Source organism: Moschus berezovskii, chromosome 21 (assembly GCF_049115385.1).
Source record: "Moschus berezovskii isolate FMDL1 chromosome 21, NW_MosBer_1.0, whole genome shotgun sequence".
Lineage (NCBI taxonomy): Eukaryota > Metazoa > Chordata > Mammalia > Artiodactyla > Moschidae > Moschus > Moschus berezovskii.
The window spans coordinates 47,668,119-47,685,045 of record NC_142480.1 but is presented as its reverse complement, the minus strand read 5'-3'; the positions used below and the strand labels follow the sequence as shown (position 1 = coordinate 47,685,045).

Genomic DNA, 16,927 nt, shown 5'->3' with positions numbered 1-16,927 from the left:
CCTCGTTTCTCTCGTTTGTAAAATGGAGTTATTTTGAGGACTAAAGGAGGGGAAAAAAATGTTATAAATTCAAAAGCACTTGGCCAAGCACTGGAGAATTCGGAGTACTATTATTAGCTGGATCCTAGGAAAAGCAAAGCCTGCCTTATATCTGAAGCCCTTTACAGGGGAAAAAGCCTCTCTGGGTAGCAGGTGAGGCCGTGGTATTGACACAACCGTCCGCAAAATGCCTATTACATTGTGACTTGTTTGATAAACAAATGCTAGCGTATCTACCTACCTCAACTTTTGACCAATTCCAAGAAACATGTTCTAGATGGCATTCTCTCTTCTTGCTTAAATAAGTTGTCAAGTTGACAACTCTCATCAAAGCATCATGTGAGCAGATTTCCTTACTTCCCTGCCCAAAGTCCTGAGTACAAGTTATTTTAACTAGATTCCTGGAATTAAAGCTGGAAACCAGATTGAAAGGGTTCCAAATTTGGCTCAAATGGTAAAGAATCTGCCTGCAGTACAGAGACCTGGGTTAGAACCAGCTTAGCAACCTAAATAAACCAGCCAGTTAAAATAAGGGTTTTACAGAAATGATTCTTGATGGAGAGTAGGTGGCATTCCAGAAACTCCTAAAATTAACAGAACAAGGATCTATAATTTGAAAGTTGCATTGAATATAACTGTATATGAGAGATGAGTAACTACTGTTTTTATAATACAAACTTAAGAAGAGGCAAGATAACATGTTCTTGGCTGGTAAGGATAAGAGGCTGGATATAACAGACCTGAAAAGAGGTTTATTAGAATGGAGAAGAGGTATGAAATTTTTATTTCTTAAAAAAGACCATGAGTTTATAAGGACTTTCCTGGCGGTCTAAGTGTTTAAAACTATGCACTTCCAGTGCAGGGGGTACGGGTTCAATCCCTGTGATCAGGAAGATCCTGCATGCCACATGATGTGATCAAAAAAAAAAGACCATGAGTTTTTAAAGATTAAGGAAAACTGCTTTACAGGAAAACTAACTGAATGAAGATTCCTGGCTGATTAGATGGGTAGTTGATTTTTTGCGAGGTGGCTTTCTGCAGAAGGGGCCAAACTATATCTGAACATTCTCAGGAACAGCTCTATGAAAATCATTAGGCTAATTAATATTGAGATTATTGCATAATGCCACACAGCGTCCTTGCAGTGAGGTCTCAGAAGAGAAGTTTCGAGATCTCTGAGTGTCATTACAAGTTTTTTAAAAATTCCCACTTTATATCAATTCCATGAACCATAGAAATGATTCTTTCCCTCTTCACATTAGCCCCTAAGGAGCTGATAACCAAAGCGATGGATCTCCTCCAGCATACAGCAGGATCTTCTGACATGTCTTGTAGGTACTAACCTCACCTCCCATTTTATCCTTTTCTCCTCCCATGCTTATTTCAATCCCAAATTCTTCAACTGTTTTAGATCATATCACATAGTACTGGAAGTATCTTTATAAGCCACTTTGTTCCAAATCCTTTCTGGAACAAAAGAGGGTAGAAATAAATCTAAAATGAGAAAAACACTGTGACAGCGACTAGGGGATATACAAGAATGGATTACAGGCTGGCCTTGTTTTCATGCCTTCAAGGAGCTAGTTGGAGAGCTGGACATACATGAGACAAACCACTCAGGACAGTGCACAAAGTACCGAGGAGACAGCACCAAGAAGGAAGCACTGTATACCTGAGAGCTCGGCGAATTAAAAACACCCCTCTTTGAGCGCCCTGTGCATCTCTTAAGGTTGCACTTACGATCCTATGTGGAAAGATGTTTACACATTGCCCCAATTAAGGCACTGAGTTCCTGGCAGGGGAGGGACCTTGCCTCACTCATCTTTGTCTCCCCAGGGCCTGCCCCCAAACCTGGCACAGAGTAGATGCTCAATAAATGTCTCCTGAATGAGAGCTTTTAGTAAGTAGAGAAGTGAGTAGGCACTCCAGGCAGGGCGACCCAGCATAAACAAAGACTGGATGTCTATACAGTGAGACCAATGTCAAGCCTATGAGAACCTGGGATCTGCTAAGAGCTGAGGTCAGAGATGCTACAGAACCTAGAAGCCAATGTCCTCACTGTTTCTGATAACCTCTGCATATTCTTAGTTCCTAACACTTTTTGGTTACACAGAATTCTTTCTATATCCAGATTCACCATAATGATGTGTGAAGGGTTAAATTTGTTGTTTTATTTCTGAAACTTCTCTGGTATTACCTGAGGTTATAATAAGGGAGAATAGGGACAGAGACATGCCTGGCCAGGAAACAGACTGAGGGGCTGACAAAGGTCCATCAGTCACCATAGTCAAAGCTATGGTTTTTCCAGCAGTCACGTATGGATGTGAGAGCTGGACCATCAGGAAGGCTAAGCGCCAAAGAATTGATGCTTTCTAACTGTGGTGCTAGAGAAGACTCCTGAGAGTCCCTTGGACTGCAAGGGGATCAAACCAGTCAATTCTAAAGGCAATCAGTCCTGAATATTCATTGGAAGGACTGATGCTGAAGCTGAACCCCCAATACTCTGGCCAACTGATGTGAAGGGCCAACTCACTTGAAAAGATCCTGATGCTGGGAAAGACTAAAGGCAGGAGGAGAAGGGGATAAGAGATAATGAGATGGTTGGATGGCATTACTGACTCAATGGACTTGAGTTTGAACAAACTCTGGGAGATTGTGAAGGACAGGGAAGCCTGGCATGCTGCAGTCCATGGGGTTGTAAAGAGTAGGACACAACTTAGCAACTGAACAACAAACTGAGGAGCATCCTGAGGAAGGTGGACGATCCATTCAGCCAGCTAGAATTTCTGAAGCTCAATAGAGTGATAAATGTCATAAGAAAGGTACCTTCAGAACCAGGGGGAGCTCCCACACCTGAGGGGTTATTAGCATTTGGTAACATCCTTATGCAAATGACCAAGAAATACAGTCAGGGATAACAGAGCCTTTATTCCAAGCCTAGGTTCTTTGAGAAGCCTGTGAATCCCTAAGAAAACTGACAAAAGCCAATACTTCTCCAGCTGAGAAAGAGAACACAGGAAGAGACCAAGAACACACAAACAAAATGAAGAAAACAGGATTAACATAAAATATTCTAGAAAGGGAACATGTCGTTTTAAACAGAACTGTTGGGAGATAAAGTCTTTAGATTTAAATTTGGCAAGACCAAGATAATGTACTCACTAAATATCAGGCAAATACAAATCACTTTAATGATTCATATGCTCCGATCCAGAATAACAGCACAACAGTGAGGCTGCCCTTAGTTACTGCTTCTGATTCCAATGCATGATTATACTGAACACTTGGTACATGCTGCCGGATGCTACTGGGAAAACAGAACACAGTGTCTATAAAACGGGGCTCCTGCACTGGAAGAACTTACAATCTGACAGGGGAACTTGAGTCCACAGCCACCAAGATACACAAATAGTATAAGGTTGTAAACATTGAATGACAGGGAAGGAATAATTACGTTGTGAAAAAAGTGAGACTCGGATAAGCAGAAATGAGAGTATAAAATAAGTGAAAACATGGTGGTACAGCACAAGGTTGCTTCACGTCAGCACAATTCAAAGTCTGAACTTCACACGTGGGGAATACGAGGGTAAATACAAGATCTGTGGCCTAAAAAGAGACACTTCTAAAGGTAAAAGGGTACGAAAATGAACTAACAGGTGGAAATTATCTAAAATAGGCACAGACCAGCATGTTATAGGAAAACTGGACGTAAAGTCATGCAAGCAACAGTCATGAGTTATGTTTCTGGATTCAAGGGATGGCAGTGAGAATGGGATGACATGGGTAAATGCTGACTTTTAAATGACTAAATAGGATGAGAAAATGACAAATCCAGGCAAATACGCCTTCAAAGAGAAGTTGAAATGTGAAGGGGAAGTTTGCACGAACTGCCATGAGCTTCGGTTTAAAGACAGGACGATCGACTGGAAGAGTCCTGTGGGAACAGACAGAAACAGGGCTGGAACTGAGGCCAGGCACTTGGAGACAACTCATGGAGACTAACGAGAGTGGATGAATCGCAGCCAGCAGATAATCCCATTATCATGTTCTCATCTGAAGTCTTCTCAAGTCCTCTTTCTCCTCACTCACAAAGGTTAAATCCACCTAACTTCCCACTGTTCTGTTCTGTTCAGTCGCTCAGTCGTGTCCGACTCTTTGCGACCCCGTGAACTGTAGCCTACCAGGCTTCTCCGTCCATGGGATTCTCCAGGCAAGAATACTGGAGTGGGTTACCGTTTCCTTCTCCAGGGGATCTTCCCGACCCAGGGATAGAACCTGGGTCTCCCGCATTGGAGGCAGAAGCTTTAACCTCTGAGCCGGCCTGTAAAATCTCAAAGAGCTTATATATACTTCCCTTAAAATAACGAATCAAGCACCTCTGGCATTTCTTACATTTCCAAAAAGCTTTTAAAAATACAACTACTGAGATTTCCCTGGTGGACCAGTGGTTAAGACTCCACACTTCCAATGCACGGGGCACGGGTGTGATCCCTGTTCAAGGAACTAGGATCCCACATTCCTTATGGTGTGACCAAAAAAAACCACATTATATTTACTGATAAAATCTCCCAGTTTTAAATGTGAGATTATACTATATTTTAGCACTTATATTTTAGCACTAAAATATACAACCTGGGAACACGGTACCTCATTCCACAAATAATGTTTTTTTTTTATTTTTGGCTACTAGAGTGAGTCAAATATTTTTAAAGGATCTGATTACTTTTCAGAGAAATTTAGCTGTTGTTTCAAACTATGGCATCCAGTAAAGGAGGAAAAACAGTAATTTTATAAGACTGTACGAAAATAAGCAAGTGAGGAAAATATAAACACTTCCCTCGCAGTAAGTGTAAAAGGAGGAGGAACCTGGATCACGGAGGTACAAGTACAAGCATGTTTACACTCGGTGAGCTAGGATCACAAAGAACTTTGAGATCCCAACCTTTGCCAGCAGAACACACGACTTCCCTCAGAGAAGTCTCAGAAAGGCTGGTACAAAAACAGCCAGTTAATACTGGCTCAACAGTTAACCCCACCATCTTTAGGTTATCAGGAAGGAAAAAATGGAGTAAGCAGCAATTTTCCACCACACGTGGAGGTGGGGGGACATTTCAGCACTCTCCTTGGCTCATGAGAAAATAGAAATACTATGTAAGCCTCAAAGACAGGTTCAAAGAAGCTCTGTTAGCAGTAATTTGCCAAGTTTCATACTCTGTTAATATGTTTAAGAGCCTGTATGCAAAGTTTGAAGGCTAAAGCCTAGAAAATGGATTTAGGATGGCTGATCTCTACAGGGGAGGGTTTCAGAAGATTAATGTCCCTTCTCATTCCACTAGAAGTAAAGTATGGGCTGATTTCCACCTCAACTGAACGAATCATAAAAACCATTCATTTAGCCCACTATTTTGCAAAGTATTGAGATTTCACACTAATACAGAGAGAACAGAAAGGATTAAGAGTCTTTTGTGCTTAAAACACACCAGTTACCACATATTCCCTATTTCCTTTACTGTCTCAGTATTAAAAAAAAGAAAACATAACTGGGCTTTGCCTTTATCACTTTAAACCTTGCCTTCTGTTAAGTCTGCATTAGAGAAAAGCAAAGCCAGGCACTTAGGAGAACAGATTCAGGCAAATTAAGAGTCTAAAGAAAACAAGTAGCACACTTGCCCTCCAGCACCTTCCTCATGCCTCCCCCAGATGCTAAAACTCACTGCCGCCCTGTAGAAAGGGCTGAGAATGTCTCAAGTGCAGAAAAGGTTACAAGTCTACAGGAAAGTGAGAGTTACTGAACCTCCCTCTCTCAGCAACCAGATGGGCTAATACACATCTGAGCCACACCCTCGTGAAGAGTCAATTTTATGACTAAGAGATCCTACTTCTGCTTCACAAAAACAAAAACAAGCAGACAAAAACCAATTGTCAGCATTAGGACAACCTTCTTGGCTGAAGAACTGTTCCCATCAAAGCCTTTACCTCCCCAAGGGGCGCTAAGAACCAGCACAGGAAAGCAAATTTCAAATGCTTTCCCGACAAACACAAGTCAGGGATAAGGGGTTTCGATATGCAAAGTCTTTTATTTAAAATTTTTAAAAGTTAAGACGACCACCTCAGTATATGCCATTCCCATCAGAAGGAGGAATGGCAGTTTCAAACTCGGGCAGAGCTGTATTTTCATTTACAGAATTCTGTAGGCACTTTAGAAGTGAAGCTTGGCTTCAAAATACAAACACTGGGGGCTTTGGCTCAACCTTTTAATATAAAAAATTCACTGATGTACAAAAATGCGAAGTGTGACAGTGACAACATATGAAACTCTGTGACTGAAAGTCCCCTCGAGTGCATGTGGTGGTGCACACACACCCGCCCACACGCACTCCGGCGTGGAAACATAAACTAATGCAAACCAGTGTGACCAAGAAGTGCCAACACATGTTCTCCATTCCACCAACCACAGATCAGCATCTACTCCAAACATTCAGTAACAAAAAGTACAGCATCTTCCAGGAACAGCAAGGCAGACTTCTTACTCACGATGGACCAGCACAAATAAACCCAGCAAAAAGAGCACGGCGTACTAGAAAATAAACACAGAAGTACAAGTCAGAGAAGCCTGGAAAAGTTCACAAAGCCTCAATTAACTGGCCTTTGGGACCATGATAAATCACTAAATCATCCAACTGGCCTTGCATCTTTTAACTGTAATCCATTTAATAGTTTCCAAAACTCATGAAACGCAAAGTATCAGATCTTACCTTAAATTTAGGATAGTCATTCATGAGGATCGTCACAATCCCAATATAAGGAACAAATCTAAACAAACAAACACACAAAAGATTGAGCATCACAGAACTTTCTAAGTAGCTATTATAATTTACGGAACATTCTTGGTTCTATCTTCCACTGAATACTGATTTTCGGCTGACAAAGTCCACTTGTATATAACGTTCTATTAGACTCTTTCAACAGCCCATGTGATAGGGAAGTTAGCGATAACACCATTTTATAGATGAGGAAACAGTTGCTCATGCCCAAAGTACATGGTAGAACCAGTACCAGATCTGAGGTTTCTGACCTCTAGTTAGTGACCCTAATGCCACATGCTTATTCAGTGTCAGGGCTTGTTGTTATAACCTTGGGAAAGCTGTCAGTCTAGCTGGGGAAACCAGGCAAACACAGCCAGAACTTTACAAGGTACTTCATGTTAAGTGTCCCAAAAGTGACTGTAACAGCTCTATTATAGTACTTAAGATTTCACCACTCTCTCCTTTTATAAGCACGTGTAATCTGGCTTGGGCTCTCTAATCCTGAAACTTCTCTTGGAATAGTCTAAACCCCCAGTAGCTCAGTTGGTAAAGAATCTGTCTGCAATGCGGGAGACCTGGGTTCGATCCCTGGGTTGGCAAGATCCCCTGGAGAAGGGAAAGAATATGACTACTCACTCCAGTATTCTGGCCTGGAGAATTCCATGGACTGTATAGTTCATGGGGTCATAAAGAGTAGGACGTGACTGAAGCAACTTTCACTTTCACTGTCTACAGAAGACCCGTCTCAGCTCCTGTCTTCCCTTTCATCTCTACAGCATTTGACTTCTGATGACCAGAAACCTGCCCATGAAACCTTTCTCCTTGGGTTCTGTTATCACACCACTCTCTTCCTCCACCTCCACTTACCTCTTGGCTGCAACACCTGTTTTTTTATTTTTCACTAGTTCTTGCTTTCCTGTTATCCCTAAAGTTTATGCCCTCAAACTAGGTAAAAACCACACATTAAATAATCTCATAGCACCTCATATATTTTCTCAGAAATCTTCATCATGAGTTTAATTACAGAATTAGTTGCCTAACTAGCTGGACAGTATCTGTCTTCCCTACTAGATGCTAAGCTCTCCAGGGGCAAAAACAGTGCCAATCTGCTCCCCACTGTATCTTCAAGGCCAAACATGATATACACGGCACACAGTAGGCTTCCAGCAAAGACTGCCAGACTGAAGGTTGGTATGTCCTGGCCTCATCTTTTCTCTTTCCCTGGGGAATCTCATCTCCTTTCAGGACTTCAATTCTCCCCTCAAAACAAAAGACTCTTCAACATAAAAATTCAGGGGAGAGAGAGATGTGGGAGGAAACAGCTGTTAGAAAAGTACAACTTTCTTTTTCTTCCTTTGCTCCTGTTGGATTCCAGAGTTGACTGGGTGATACCATCCTAGAGCTTGTCCTAGAGAAGGGAGGCTGATCTTTGCCTACTTCAAAGTATCTCAGATATTTTTATTCAGGGCACTCACAACTGTTGCACACACCAAAGGTGCACAAACAGAAATGACCTCCTATATAACACCTCCACCATCAAAGGCTCAGGCAGTCTTAAAAAACAGAAGTTTTGTCTGGGGTGCATTTTACTTCCTTTTGAGAACTTCTCTTACTTCCTGTTTCCTGTCCCCACCCCGGTCCTACCCTTCTCCCTTCTGGCAGTACTATCCAGACCCATCTCTCCTCCTCCCCAAACTTCCATTCCTGTAAGATGATGTTTCTTAAAACCTACACCTCTGTTGTGAGAATCACTTGGACAGCTGTTATGATGCTCAATCTTCCCAGCTTTACTGTGTCAGTGAACCTCCGGAAGGTCAGGCCCAAATGACACTTCTGGACATTTAAGTACAAGAAACACAGGTTTAGCCAGTGAGATGTATGGAACAGATGTGTAGTGACAATAACTTCCTCTTTTAGGGCCCATGCTTTAGTTTCGACCCCTGGGACCTCTAAGAACTGAACAGTCACTACAGAATGGCCTTGCTAAAGCTCTGTTGCTGCTGCTGCTAAGTCGCTTCAGTCATGTCCGACTGTGTGCGACTCCATAGATGGCAGCCCACCAGGCTCCCCCGTTCCTGGGATTCTCCAGGCAAGAACTTTGGAGCGGGTTGCCATTTCTGTCTCCAATGCATGAAAGTGAAAATTGAAAGTGAAGTCACTCAGCCGTGTACAACTCTTAGCGACCCCATAGACTCAGCCCAACAGGCTCCTCCATCCATGGGATTTTCCAGGCAAGAGTACTGGAGTGGGGTGCCATTGCCTTCTCCAAGGGAAGATGTTTTCTATATTTTTAATACACATTTTTTCTTTTTAATGCAACAACTATTTCTTTTGTCTCATTTATAACATCTCATATAAGCAACAGTTTCCAGTCTTTCAGAAGAAAAATCATCTAATTTAAGACTATAAAGGCAAATGCCTTTCAGTAAAATGAAGATTAAAAGTTATCTGTGACTTCCATGAAAACAATTATCAGGCTGCTAATTCTGGCCTGATGAGGAATCAGCAGCCATTCTCGTGGGCAGAGACTTTCACTGTCACCTCCATGCAATGATATGCTCAAAGAACCAATGATTACACCGTCTGCTTATAGGTTATCGGTGGAAATATTTTTTTCCCCTAAAGGTGGTTTTACCTTGCTTATCATAAGTGAAATAGAAGCAACCTCATCTTTAAGAGTAACAGAAGCAAAATATAAGGTTGCCAGAATATGACAGGCAGTCCAAAGTCAAATGAAAATTTCATTATCTGTACCACTGATTCCCTCCATGGACAGACAAGAGCTGCTATCATCAGTCATCTTAAATTCAAATCATTTGCACTTTTTTCCTACTGAACTCAGATAAACTCTGCTGAAGCAGAGTTGATAATAAGTGGACGTTTAAAATAAGTTTAAAAAAAAAATGCCACTCACAAAGCCAACTTCAACACCAGCCAGTGTGGCAAGTTAACATCTAGAAGGCAGAGTATGGGTAAATATGTATCCCCAGGAGTTCTCGGTACAAAAGGTGCTGCTATGAAAGGAGCTTCAGAAGGGAAAAGAAGAACCATCTGCTGATATTTTGGGTGAAAATAATCTGTCAGATGTCAAGAGAGGTCTATGCCTGGGAAGTCTGGACCCTAGTAGTTGACTTAAGAAGGATCACTGTTTCTATCCTGGAATGATCTGTTTCAAGTTAAGTAAAAAGTACGTTTTGAAAGCCTCCTCTATAACCCTGATTTCAGTCAACAGAGAACTCACTTACTGTGTTCCTTCCTTTATTTTTATTCTCTTTATCACTGTCAATATTTTTCTATTTCCTGATCTTCTGCTGGGCTTTCTCCTTTTCTGTTGCTTTCTACCCTTCTGAAACTAACAGCTTCTCTTGTGTGTTTTTCAACTACCTGAAGTTAGAATCACCCCTATTCTTAGTAGGTTCAGTATTAGTTTCACTTTCTAAAATTGTTTTATTATATGCTACAACATGAATGAACCTTGAAAACGTTATGCTAGGTGAAAGAAGCCAGACAAAAGACCACATATTTAAAAACAAACAAACATATATTGTAAGATTCTGTTTATACACACGTCCAGAACAGGCAATCCATAGAGACAGAAAGTAGATGAGTGGTTGCCAAGGGCTGCAAGGAAAAGGGACAAGTAGTGACTGCAAATGAATACCCAGTTTTCTTTCTGGGGCATGGAAATGTTCTGGAATTAAATAGTGGTGATGGTTTTACAACTTTCTGAACATAATAAGACCCACTGTACTGTATACTTTAAAATGATAAATTTTATATCCCAATATATGTGAATTATAGCTCAATAAAAAATGTTTTAAACTTGTTTTTATTTAGTGCCTTAGGCTTCAGTGTGCAGCTGTTTGAGAAAAAAATATATATAGTTCCTAGGTTGGGTACAGTCTGACTCTGAAATGTAGTTTAGCGTTTTATAAACACAATTTCCACAGAAGGAGGCGATGGGCCCCATTACGTGTCAGGGTTAAGTGGTGACAGGATCAACAGAAAGTGAATTTGTACACTTAAGGTTGTGCTCCTGCTGCTCACGTACGTCCCAGGTGCTTACACTTCAGGGAAGGTTACTTAATTCAGAGAGTTCCAAACTGTAACATTTTTTAATTAAAAGCAAGAAAAAGGTCTATAACTATCAATGTCAGGATTTTAGATATGACACTGTACACAGTTAGGGATTAAAAAAAAAATTCTTCAGAGTGATAAGCTACTTGAGAAAAAGAAAGCCTGGTTTCTCCACCTTTTCATGGGATGATTCATTTTTTAACCCCAAATGGGGCCAGAGTGAGCAGACAGAGCAGCATGAAGCACCTGAGAATCAAGATCTGGATAAAGGGACACTCTGTCATACCAGTAGGAGTATAAATAAAACTGTAGAGCAAAACAGTCAAAAGCCTTAAAATATGTTCATGTTTCACCAGGTTACTCCACTTCTAAAAATGTACTGTGAAAAAAGCATTGGGCAGAGTCACTGAGCGGAGAAGGCAATGGCAAGCCACTCCAGTACTCTTGCCTAGAAAATCCCATGGATGGAGGAGCCTGGTGGGCTGCAGTCCGTGGGGTCGCTGGGGGTCGGACGTGACTGAGCGACTTCGCTTTCACTTTTCACTTTCACACATTGGAGAAGGAAATGGCAACCCACTCCAGTGTTCTTGCCTGGAGAGTCCCAGGGACGGGGGAGCCTGGTGGGCTTCCGTCTGTGGGGTCACACAGAGTCGGACACGACTGAAGTGACTTAGCAGCAGCAGCAGCAGCAGCAGAGTCACTGAGACATGTAAGAGGGATATTCCTCATTAACATTGTTCACAATTTTAAAAAAAGAAATCAAAGTCATTCAACAAATAGGAGGTTGGCTAAATAAAAATGTGGTCTATCCACATAGTGGAGCACACGACTTTGATGATATGGAAATAAGTCTTATGATCTGTAGATACTAATAATATTGGGGGATAAAAAAGAGGTTATAAGCAGCGTGACCATTCTTTCCCCATACACAAAATGTGTTTATGTCTGTATACACACTTACATATTAAGATCTGCATCTTTATACATAAAGATTAAAAGAACATGAACCAAAAAATTAAATATTTATGGAGGGAGTGAAAAGGAGAGAAGGGACTTTGCTTTTTGATGTCTGTTATTTCCTTGTGTTTCTATAAGAATCTGTATATTTGCAATTAAAGGAAAAGCAAAAAGACTCAAAGAAGTTGATACTATCAGCACCTTGGGAACAGAGGGAAATGGGGACCATGCCTTCTCTGAAGGCCTGATGTATCTAATTTGAATTACAAAAGTATGTTTGGCTCCATCCTAGGAAATCAAGTTCCCTTGAACTTGAGGCATACACAAAATCCAGCTCTGCTGAAGACAAAACACATTGGTACTTTTTCTGACCCATTGTCTTTAGCCCCAAAGTGAACATCTCTTACACTGTAACTTTTACTTAACAACTTGAACTTATTTCTTTAAGGGAACATGGTTCATCAGTTCCACTGTTGGCTCATGGGACCACTGTATCCACCGCGTCTGTTCTAGGTTAGAAGGAGCAGATGTCCTGACAGTGGAGGAGAGTACCACAGGCATCTAAATAGTGAGAACAACCGCTGCCCATCCCAAGTGTTATACCAGTAATTTGGAGGTGATGGTTAAAACAGTGGGTTCTGGAGTCAGCCAGCCACTTTTAGTATCAGTGTGATCTTAGATAAGCAACCTCACATGTCCGTGTTTCCTCATCTGTAGAATGGAAATATTAGGGTTTTTCTGAGGTTAAAATGAGGTAATTTGTGTCAAGAAAGCACTTAGGATGAGTCTCTGGCACATAGTAAGCCCTAGTAAATGTGAGTTATTGTTAATACTATTAATAACATGAAGGTAGTAATAATCCCATACTTCCTCATACCAATAACTTCCAATTCCTGTCCTCCACTCATCTGTTCTCCTGATAAAATCTGAAATAAACAGGCTTAATATAACTTTAAAATTTCATTTGACCTCAGTAATTTCACAACTAGAAATAAAACAGTATGGAATACATTATCGTGATGAAATTAATCTAGATGAACACTTTGAGTTGCTGACTCAGTAAATACTTACGAAACGTGAGTTTTAAGTAGGAGGATTAATATCACTCTGGATACCCAGAGCCTAGCATAGAATAGACATTAGAGTACATGGGAAGTGCACAAAAACATTTCATAAATGAATTAAACAAATGAATTTTTAAAATTGTCACTCTAATTTATCCTCACCACTAATATTCTGTTCTTTTTCAGCAGTCCACATTCTCCCCTCTGGAGCAGTAAACCTGAAGTTACAGACGTGTTTTAAGAAGCATACATTTTCAAAAGACACAAGATGCTTTGACCAAAACAGGACCAAACCATTATATTCAATTGTGTATGATCAGCCAATACAAATGAGATAGCCAATGTGTCATGAATCTCCCCTCTATACTTACCCCCTTGCTCTTCCCACGACATCTTTTTTCTCTAACCAATGTTGTCCTTGTTTATAGAGGCCTCGGTCATCAACCGCATTATTATCTCCTTTGGTTAAAAACTTGATATGTCCATTTTGCCTTAAAAGAGTAAGGGAAACCCAAGTCATCAAATACCTTCATGCCATCTGAAAGTACAAAATTTGCTCATGATAACTGAAAATTCCTATGGAACTGTGCTATTTTATCATCATTTCCAATATCAAAATAATTATTTAGCCAAAAGATGTTCACAGCTGTGTTGTTTATAACAGGAAAAAACTGAAAACAAGCTAAAAGGCTAACAGGAGTTGAAATCCATACAAGCATTAAGGATAATGATATAGAAGAACATTTAATGACATTAGAAGAGCATACAAATTTTATTAACTGAAAAATATTACAAAATAGCATGTATAGAATAACTTTTTATATTTTTATAATAAACAAAAAACCACCAACTTTCTGGAAATACCAACAGCAAAGGAAAACATTAAACTATCCTACAGGATATAATCTGCAAAATGAAGACAATGGGAAACTGCAGAATGACCCAGTTTCTTTAACCAATAAATCACAAGAAACAAAGAAAGTTGGAGAAGGAATTTACAGATTAAATAAAAGACATAATGCTATATTAACCAAATGCAACTGAGGATGTCCTTTAAATCTGGATTCAAACAAATTACTGAAAAAAGCTAAGACACAATTGGAATTGTGAACAAAGATCGGAAACTTCATAATACAAAGAAACGTTTGTTCATTTTTTTAGGTGTAAGCATGCTAATTATCTGGAATCAAGCTTGCTGGGAGAAATATCAATAACCTCAGATATGCAGATGACACCACCCTTATAGCAGAAAGCAAAGAAGAACTAAAGACCCTCTTGAGGGAAGTGAAAGAGGAGAGTGAAAAAGTTGGCTTAAAACTCAACATTCAGAAAGCTAAGATCATGGCACCTGGTCTCATACTTCATGGCAAATAGATGGGAAAACCATGGAAACAGTGAGAGACTTTATTTCTTTGGGTCCAAAATCACTGTAGATGGTGACTGCAGCCATGAAATTAAAAGACACTTGCTCCTTGGATGAAAAGCTATGACCAACCTACACAGCATATTAAAAAGCAGAGACATTACTTTGCCAACAAAGGTCCGTCTAGTCAAGGCTATGGTTTTTCCAGTAGTCATGCATGGATGTGAGAGTTGGACTACAAAGAAAGCTGAGCACCGAAGAATTGATGCTTTTGAACTGTAGTGTTGAAGAAGACTCTTGAGAGTCCCCTGGACTGCAAGGAGATCCAACCAGCCAAAGCTAAAGGAAATCAGTCCTGAATATTCATTGGAAGGACTGATGCTAAAGCTCAAACTCCAATACTTTGGCTACCTGATGCAGAGAACCAACTCACTGGAAAAGACCCCGATGCTGGGAAAGACTGAAGGCAGGAGGAGAAGCGGATAACAGAGGATGAGATGTTTGGATGGCATCACCGACACGATGCACATGAGTTTGAGTAGGCTCCGGGAGTTGGTGATGGACAGGGAAGCCTGGCATGCTGCAGTTCACGGGGTCACAAAGAGTTGGACATGACTGAGCAACAAAACTGACTGAACTGCTGCTAATTATAGCTTAGGTGATTGGTACATGGAAGTTCATTACACTGTTTTGTCTACTTTTATGAATGCTAGAAATCCTCATATTAAAAGAAAAATACGAAGCAAGGTCTAAAATGATAGACCAAGGTGTGAACAGCAGCTATCTATGGGGTTTTAAGTTTTTTCTCCAACAAATATATACTACTTTTACAAGCCAGGGTCTATATAAACATCATCTTACTTGATTAGACAATTATTAGTTTAATAATACTAAAGAACCAGGCTTCCCTGGTGGCTCAGATGGTAAAGAATCCGCCTGCAATGCAGGAGACCTGGGTTCAGTTACTTGGTTGGGAAGATCCCCTGGAGGAGGCATGGCAATCCACTCCAGTATCCTTGCCTGGAGGAGCCCCAAGGACAGAGGAGCTTGGCAGGCTGCAGTCCATGGGGTCGCAAAGAGTTGGACATGACTGAGCAACCAAGCACATACACATACAAATGAAATAAATTAAAAAATAATAATAATGTGCTCGCTTCGGCAGCACATATACTAAAATTGGAACGATACAGAGAAGATTAGCATGGCCCCTGCGCAAGGATGACACGCAAATTCGTGAAGCGTTCCATATTTTTAAAAAAGAAACTCAAAAAATAAATAAATAAAATTAAAAAATAATAATGATACTAAAGAACCATGTAGCTTCTAGTAATCTTAAAATTAATTGAGATTTACAGTTGACAAAGACTATCTTAAAACTAACTCAAATGAGTTTAACAGTTTGACTAGAAAGAAGAAAAATAGCTTCAGCTCCTACAGACTAATACCTACTTAGATTCTAAGGCAGAAACTGGCTCACTAGACACTAAATCATCAGCAGACAGAACTAAATTGGAAGTGTTGCAGACACTAAAAACATTCAAGTGCAAACAGTGTCATTAAAAATGAGACTCCAGTTAGAAAAAGTGCAAATAGATACAGAGAAAAATAACCTGTAACTGACAACTCAGTAAGTGAAAGAATTCTTGAAAAATTCTGGATGGTAAAAGAAAACAGGTGTGTATAGGGGTGGGGATAGTGAATTTCAAGGACCATCACGAAAATGCAGAGTAAGGACTAAGTCACCCCCCTGGCAAATTCTTCTAAACTCTTTATCATGTGACAGTATTCAATATCATCAAATTATAATACTACCTACAGGCTGAACTTACTAAATACATATTAGAGTAGGCTATAAAATAAGATAAAGAATTTATAAGTGGGGAAAATGTATTAAGAATTGTTCACAGGCTAATACAAAGAGCTATCCAAGAGAGTTCAGTCAACTGATAACATTTAATAGCTACCTTTCACCTTTTAAATTAAAAAAACAACTACACTCTCTCCTCTTTCCTAATGCATCCATTTTGGAAGAAAATGGAAGACAAGAAACAGGTGAGGAAAAGAGAAGGATTTAAGGAAGATGTTTTTTGCTGTTTTCCACAGTACATATTGCCATAGCTTTCATTCCAATCCCAAAAAAAGGCAAGGCCAAAGAATGTTCAAACTACCGCACAACTGCACTCATCTCACACGCTAGCAAAGTAATGTTCAAAATTCTCCAAGCCAGGCTTCAACAGTACGTGAACCACAAACTTCCAAATGCTCAAGATGGATTTAGAAAAGGCAGAGGAAGCAAAGATCAAATTGCCAACATCCATCCGATCATCGAAAAGGCAAGAGAGTTCAGAAAAACATCTGCTTTATCAACTACACCAAAGCCTTCTTGACTGTGTAGGTCACAACAAACTGTGGAAAATTTTTAAAGAGATGGGAATACCAGACCACCTGACCTGCCTTCTGAGAAATCTGTATGCAGGTCAAGAAGCAACAGTTAGAACTGGACATGGAACAACAGACTTGTTCCAAATTGGGAAAGAAGTATGTTAAGACTGTATATTGTCACCCTGCTTATTTAACTTATATGCAGAGTTCCGTTCGTTCCGTTCCATCACTCAGTCGTG

At 40.2% G+C, this 16,927-nt stretch overlaps 1 protein-coding gene and 1 non-coding gene across 2 annotated transcripts in view; one reads left to right on the top strand and one right to left on the bottom strand.

Annotated features, from left to right (window-relative positions):
• Positions 1-6,096: 6,096 nt before the first annotated feature.
• The window catches only part of SEC11A (SEC11 homolog A, signal peptidase complex subunit), a 36,790-nt gene continuing 25,959 nt past the window's right edge, over positions 6,097-16,927 (bottom strand). Inside the window, exons 4-6 of the mRNA XM_055417876.2 lie at positions 13,315-13,434; positions 6,795-6,852; positions 6,097-6,616 (exon numbers count right to left, since the gene is read on the bottom strand). Coding sequence (XP_055273851.1) covers positions 6,566-6,616; positions 6,795-6,852; positions 13,315-13,434 — 229 coding nt within the window. The 3' untranslated portion in view covers positions 6,097-6,565. The remainder of the gene's footprint in view (positions 6,617-6,794; positions 6,853-13,314; positions 13,435-16,927) is intronic.
• LOC129550832 (U6 spliceosomal RNA) lies at positions 15,453-15,559 on the top strand. Its single transcript, XR_008684955.1, has one exon. It is a non-coding gene; the product is annotated as a U6 spliceosomal RNA (small nuclear RNA).